At 43.8% G+C, this 7,250-nt stretch overlaps 1 protein-coding gene across 1 annotated transcript in view; it reads right to left on the reverse strand.

Moving 5' to 3' along the window:
* hecw1a (HECT, C2 and WW domain containing E3 ubiquitin protein ligase 1a) overlaps window positions 1-7,250 on the reverse strand; it is a gene marked incomplete at both ends in the record, with an annotated part of 107,132 nt that overhangs the window by 60,638 nt on the left and 39,244 nt on the right. Inside the window, one exon of the mRNA XM_083777707.1 lies at window positions 664-739. Within this exon, the coding sequence (XP_083633833.1) occupies window positions 664-739 (76 nt within the window). The remainder of the gene's footprint in view (window positions 1-663; window positions 740-7,250) is intronic.

Here is a 7,250-nt window from a genome sequence, read left to right on the forward strand (position 1 = left end):
TATGCCTGGCTTTTATTTTCTTCTTTTTTTCTCCATTGATCTGTAAAGCACTTTGAGCTGCATTTCATGTCATGAAAGGTGCTATACAAATAAAGTTGTATTATTATTATTATTATTATTATTATTATTATTATCCCTAACAAAGTATTATAGGTATAAGTTACCCTGGGAAGATATGTGTTATTCACATCAGTGGTTCCCAAACATCTTAGCCGGTCCATGACCCAAAAGACAATTTTGACCCAGGACAGTGAAAATGGCAGATCTACAAGCTCACAGCGCAACGCTTCACGCCACATTACAGATTGTAGATCGGCTATTTTCACTAGTAGTTAAACTTATTTGTTTTCTAATTTATGAAATTGGATTTTTCTTAGATTTTTTCATGAATTACTGGAAAATGCTTTTACTCCACTACAATTGTCTGAAAAGTTTAGTTACTAGTTAGTTACTTTATGCATTTTGATTATTATTACAAAACACAGGCTACACTTCCCACTCCACCCCTATATACATTTCAGCCATTTGAAAGTAGCCGATCTACAATCTCACAATACGATGCGAGTGAGTGAGTGAGTGAGTGAGTGAGTGAGTGAGTGAGTGAGTGAGTGAGTGAGATAGGATAAAACAAAATGGAATGGAACCAAATATGGGAGCCTTTACCAGACAAGGAGAAGTTGATGAGTCTTCTGTTGCCCAGTCCCTGGTTCACCTCTGGACCAACCACTGGCTTCAATACCTGGTGGGTGAGAGAGAGAGAGCGAGAGCGAGAGAGCGAGAGAGAGAGCGAGAGAGAGAATTACTAAGATCCTTTTCAGGATTCAAATTCCAAAACAGCTAAAAGTAGCAGATCTACAAGCTCGAAACGTGTCGCTTACATAATATGTTGTGTGATGCTGTAGGTCTGTAGGATGATCAAGTATCAAAGTACATTTCAATTGTTTCCCTAAACCTTTGAAATTAGCACAGATCTGTCATTGGTCGATATGCCTTGTATGCTTCCTGATTGGTTAGTCATTGCGAACCAGGTTTTATTCCGACCAATGACAAAGCTTCTAGGAACATCTTTGAATGCAGATTGCGGCCCCTAGATGTGTCACAGAGACTAATTTTCTTTTGGGAGCCTTCTACCCATTGCTGGCTGTCTGAATAATAAAAAAAAGAAAGGTCATTAAAATGTGGACATATTATTGCTTTATAGCAGCTTTAAGTAAATTGACTTGGCTTTCCGCCACCGTTTGTGGCACACCGCTTGTCGGTCATGTCACACTGCTGCTCGTTATCCCCCCCCCCGCCCCCGCTGTGGCCCACAGGTGTCAACAACGAGCTAAAAGGGTCACAGCTGCTGCTGATTTCACTTTGCCGCGTTAATAGGCAGCCACAGCCAGTATGTCCCTGTTTGACATACATTATAATCCATTGAAACACTTCAGCTCAGAATGCCCACTTAACCATTTATTGCAAAGCTATTGCATTTAGTGTGATATATACAGTATATAACATCACCTGATGTCATATCACATTGGATATCTCAGATTACCTGTGCACCGAGACGCAGCTCTGATATCAACAACGGACCCCCAGAGCAGAGCATAACATAAAGACATAACAACGACATAACTGTCAAAGCGTCCATAATACCACATAGATATTGAACATATCACATGATCATAATTACAATCCATAAAACACATAATAATCAGAGAATCCCCCCGTTACAGAAATATTGCCACAGGGAGGAGGCCGGGGAGGTGGAGGACATTTGAACGCTGACATCTGAACAACAGAGACAGTCAGCTAGCCTGAAGACTGAGGACAGCGTAGTAGTGACTGCTTCAATTTAGGCCTGTAGTCGAAATAAAAAAAAACGTTCGCTCTGAAAGAATATATATTCAAAGATGTATGCCTCATTTTTAAAGATTTTTCAAAAATAGCAGACCTACAAGCTCATAGCGCGCCACTCGTTGGCTAGCTAAAGTATAACATAATGCTTTGTTAAAACACCAAAAGGGGTTCCCGTCCAGAATGGGTTAAATTAAGGACACCTGATTGAATGTGGGCGTGAGTGAGTTAGCTGGCAGCCAATGAGAGTGAGGGGGAGTTGACATGGAGAGAGACTGCGAGCAGGAACACCTAATCAAAACATAGAAATCAGCTGCTCTGTTCTCCCAGAGAGCAGCAGACTGGGTTGCTGCTATAGGCTAGCGAGTTTCTTGGGACGTTTGTGGTCGTGGTATGGCTACATCTGTTATTAAGAAATATACATATTTTTTAGCAAATATATTAGTTTTTGGGTAAAGGTGGTTGCACACTGGACACGTTTTCCGGAAAACCGATGGAGAAACGCTGCTAAAAAACGATATTTGAGCTGTTAATTGGCACTGCCCTCACGATTCAATTCGATCACAAATCACCAGCCAACGATTCGATTCTACGATGCATTGCGACACATCCCTAACTATAGACCTGAACTGGGAAAGGCTATACGGTATCTCGAAGAGATGTCTTTTTGAGTACACAAATACACACAATATACACAGAATTTATTTGTATATTTATTACTATTGTTTCAATGTTATTTTCCAGAGTGCATGCAGCACGTTGCAATTTAATAGTCCCATTTTGAGCCGGCCTGACAGCACGCCATGCACACACACAGTGGGATCGATACCACTGTGAGCCATCATTAGAGCCCTGCATTGATTTCACAGCCAGGAAGGGGATGAGGAGCAGATGGTTAGAAGGAGGTGTGTGTGTGTGTGTGTGTGTGTGTGTGTGTGTGTGTGTGTGTGTGTGTGTGTGTGTGTGTGTGTGTGTGTGTGTGTGTGTGTGTGTGTGTGTGTGTGTGTGTGGGGGGGGGATTCACCACTGGTGGAAAAAGGGCCACTTCACTCCTTTTGCAACCAGATCTGATTTTAATGATGTTTGGGAGACACAGAAAACACTTTCCTGCACGGGGTATGTATGTGTTTTTTTTATATATATATTTTTTAGTAAGTGTCTGTGATGTCATATAGACTAGAGTATAGACACTGGTCTCACTTCCTTCCTGGTTGCATGTTGTCTCAGTAAGACAGCACAGGGAAGTACAGTACAAAGTACAGTACAATACAAGGTCTGCTAAACAGGATTCATCGGCTTGTTTCCATTGTGGTCCATTTGTATACTCAATTCATTGAAAACATTTAATGATAGACCAATATACAATACTATGCAAAAACATCATACAAACGAGTAGTAAAACTAAATGTAAAGCAACTAGCAAACTAAAGGTTTCAAATACTAGTAGTGGAAGCACAAATATTTGCCTGAAGTGTAGTAAAGTACACTTTTCAAATTGGAAATACTCCGGTAAAGCAAAAAGTAACGCACACGCACGCACGCACGTGCACACGCACACGCACACGCACACGCACACGCACACACACACACACACACACACACACACACACACACACACACACACACACACACACACACACACACACAAATAAAACTGTACTTAAGTGAGTGTACTTAGTTGTTTACATCACACAACTTCATCTCAATTTCCCAGGACTTCACAGTCACAAAATCACTTTCCACATTTTGTGTTCCCGACTGGAAATGCATTTGGATAGATTATGGTCCCATGGCAACCTCCCTCTTAGCGCTGCATCAAATGGCCGTGATGTTGACAACATATCAGACGGCGAGGCTGAGCCAAATGGCTGTGAGCAGTGCACACATTGTGGACCGCAGCCATCTGTTGTTGTGTGACTGTCCTTAAATAAGCAATTTGTGAACAAAACTCTAACTGACAGGAGCAGACACAGCAGTTGTTATGTCTCACCATCACCAAATTAAAACACTTTTTTTGCCAGGGAACACTTACAAAATAATGAGTACCAGCTAGAGTACCAGCAGATGAGGCAGATTTTACTCTGAAAAGCCCCCGCCTACTGTATAATATCCCATTACTACTTCACGCTGTCACATCTAAAGTCTCTCTAAAAGCGTTTATATTCCAAACGAGATGATTCCTGTCAGAAAACATGTTTTAATAGTTCAACTAGGCAATCTATATTGACACGTTGTGAGCTCGTAGACTGGCCATTTTAACTATTCAAAAATGTTTAGCAAAATAGTAAATAAAGGCAAAGAAGTTTAGGGATAAGGGGTTTAGCGGTGACGAAAATGGAGCCCTTAGACAGCTAAACCCGAGTTTCCTGAGATGTTTGATTGAGTAAACACGACTTTCCCGTCTGTGGGGCCCCCCCACAGATGGGGGCCCCCAACCTGTGGGTGCCAATGGAACATCCCCACATAATGGAATGCTATGAGACGACGCAGCGCAATTATACGATCGCCTGTTTTTCCAACCTTTTTTCTTCGTTCCATTGATCAATTATCTTCCGACACTAGGACACTCGTGCACGCTATTTTAAGGCACCCGTGTGTGGATTGGGTGATTCTTCAAAGGGTTAGTGAAAAACACCATCAGTCAAAGATGAATTAATTTAACCCATTCTGACCTGAGATCAGATTCTAAAAATGTCTATTACATCCTGACAGTTTCATTATTAACCCATTCTGACCTGAGATCAGATTCTAAAAGTGTCTTCGATTTTTCAAAAATAGCAGACCTACAAGCTCGTATCGCGCCACTCGGTGGCGCGATACGAGCGAAGTGAGATACTGTACAGATTTTCACAAGACATACAGTACAGTACATACATACTGTAAGACAAGTGAGATACTGTACAGATTTTCACAAGACATAAATACATACATACATACAGTAAGACATGTGAGATACTGTACAGATGTTCCAAGCAGATGCATTTCACTGCTTGCAATCTCATGCTAGCAGCCATCCACAACTCTGCACGCATTAAAATAAACATAATGCACCTTGTTGCCTGCATTGCAGTTGTTCACTGCCGGCGCCAACAGTGGGAAAGCCTAACACACCCACCAGCAAGATAGTAGAGAGTGTGTGTGTGTGTGTGTGTGTGTGTGTGTGTGTGTGTGTGTGTGTGTGTGTGTGTGTGTGTGTTTGTGTGTGCGTGCTTGCGTGCGTGTGCTTGTGTGTGTGTGTGTGTGTTTGTGTGATGGCTAATTGCTCAGTATGAGATGATGAATGTAATTATCTCCATTCCTCTCACTTGGAAGCAGCCATGAAGTGTAGGACGAGACAACTGTTCTATGGTTCTATATGTCAAGTGGAAACCTCACATGTACAAAACGGTTACTTTTCAGGATTCAAACTCAAAAATATGCAAAACAAATATATATATGCATGAACTTCTAATGAAAATCTCCACTGTTGCCGGAGCTTTATGTAAAGATTTCAGTCAGTTAACTCACAAAGAGATTTAACCAATATTTATTATGGAATGAGTGTGCATGTAATATATTTAATATTGGCGTTCGGCTCTGCTAAAAAAAAAATCCTCCCTGCTCAGCACAATTATACAACCATCGTTAACCATTAAGAGCAGGGAGAGATATATATAATAACAACTCCCAAAGGGGAACAGAAATAGCAGAGTCCACCAATGGTGCTGGGTTGGCGGTGGGAAGCAAACAGAACTAATAGCAGAGCCCACGCACCGGGGGTGCTGGGGTGGTGGCGGGAGCAAACAGAACTAATAGCAGAGCCCACGCACCGGTGGTGCTGGGGTGGTGGTGGGCGCAAACAGCTCATAGCGACAACCAGGAACGCAACAGAAGGAGTGCAGGAAGATAGCAGCCTTGGGTGAGCTTAAATACCCCACCCAAATGGTCAGCTGATCGCCACGACAGCCATGACATGTGAGAACTAACTCTGCAAGCTACGTAGGCCTACTGTATCGTAAACCTTTAAAACTGTTGCCAGAGTTTTTACTGTTGGATGCTGACAGTGATAGCGCCAATGCTAGCGAAGTAAGACAACGTCCATCCTTACTCCAGAAAAAAACAGCGACGTTCCAATGGCGATCAGCGGATAATTGTGATTTATATATATTCCTCTGAATATCGCCGATCTGTTCAAAACCATGTTTCAGAGAAAAGAGTGTGCAAAGGACACGGCTAACACAGAAGCTAATGGCTATGGAGAAGCCGAAAACGTGCGGCCAGGGGCCGAGCAGCCGTGTCTAGGCACAGGAGAAATTGAATGACAGCGAAAAATGAAACACAGCGAGGCTTTCTTATAGCGATGTCAAGCGCCTTAAGACGACCCTACTCGCCAGGAGCACCTTGCGTAATTCATTTACAGGAATATACCCGTCATTAGCAACAAATGTGTTAAACCATCACCAACACCACTATTCTCTCAACTCCCATTGCCTCGTCAATCCACTGATTGAGCCAACATCTACATTTCACAACACTGCACTGCCTCAGGCAGACTAAGTCTGGCCCCTCTCAATGCATATTGTCCCAGGCAGATTAAATCTGGCCCCTCTCAATGCATATTGCCCCAGGCAGATTAAGTATGGCCCCTCTCAGTGCATATTGTCCCAGGCAGAATAAGTCTGGCCCCTCTCAATGCATATTGTCCCAGGCAGATTAAATCTGGCCCCTCTCAATGCATATTGTCCCAGGCAGAATAAGTCTGGCCCCTCTCAATGCATATTGTCCCAGGCAGATTAAGTCTGGCCCCTCTCAGTGCATATTGTCCCAGGCAGATTAAGTATGGCCCCTCTCAGTGCATATCGCCCCAGGCACATTAAGTCTGGCCCCTCTCAGTGCATATTGTCCCAGGCAGATTAAGTATGGCCCCTCTCAATGCATATCGCCCCAGGCACATTAAGTCTGGCCCCTCTCAGTGCATATTGTCCCAGGCAGATTAAGTATGGCCCCTCTCAGTGCATATCGCCCCAGGCACATTAAGTCTGGCCCCTGTCAATGCATATCGCCCCAGGCACATTAAGTCTGGCCCCTCCCAATGCATATCGCCCCAGGCACATTAAGTCTGGCCCCTCTCAATGCATATCGCCCCAGGCACATTAAGTCTGGCCCCTCTCAATGCATATCGCCCCAGGCACATTAAGTCTGGCCCCTCTCAATGCATATCGCCCCAGGCACATTAAGTCTGGCCCCTCTCAGTGCATATTGTCCCAGGCAGATTAAGTATGGCCCCTCTCAGTGCATATCGCCCCAGGCACATTAAGTCTGGCCCGTCAATGCATATCGCCCCAGGCACATTAAATCTGGCCCCTCCCAATGCATATCGCCCCAGGCACATTAAGTCTGGCCCCTCTCAATGCATATCGCCCCAGGCA

The sequence above is a fragment of the Protomyctophum parallelum genome, assembly GCF_964188405.1.
Source record: "Protomyctophum parallelum genome assembly, chromosome: 12".
In the NCBI taxonomy this organism is placed as follows: Eukaryota; Metazoa; Chordata; class Actinopteri; order Myctophiformes; family Myctophidae; genus Protomyctophum; species Protomyctophum parallelum.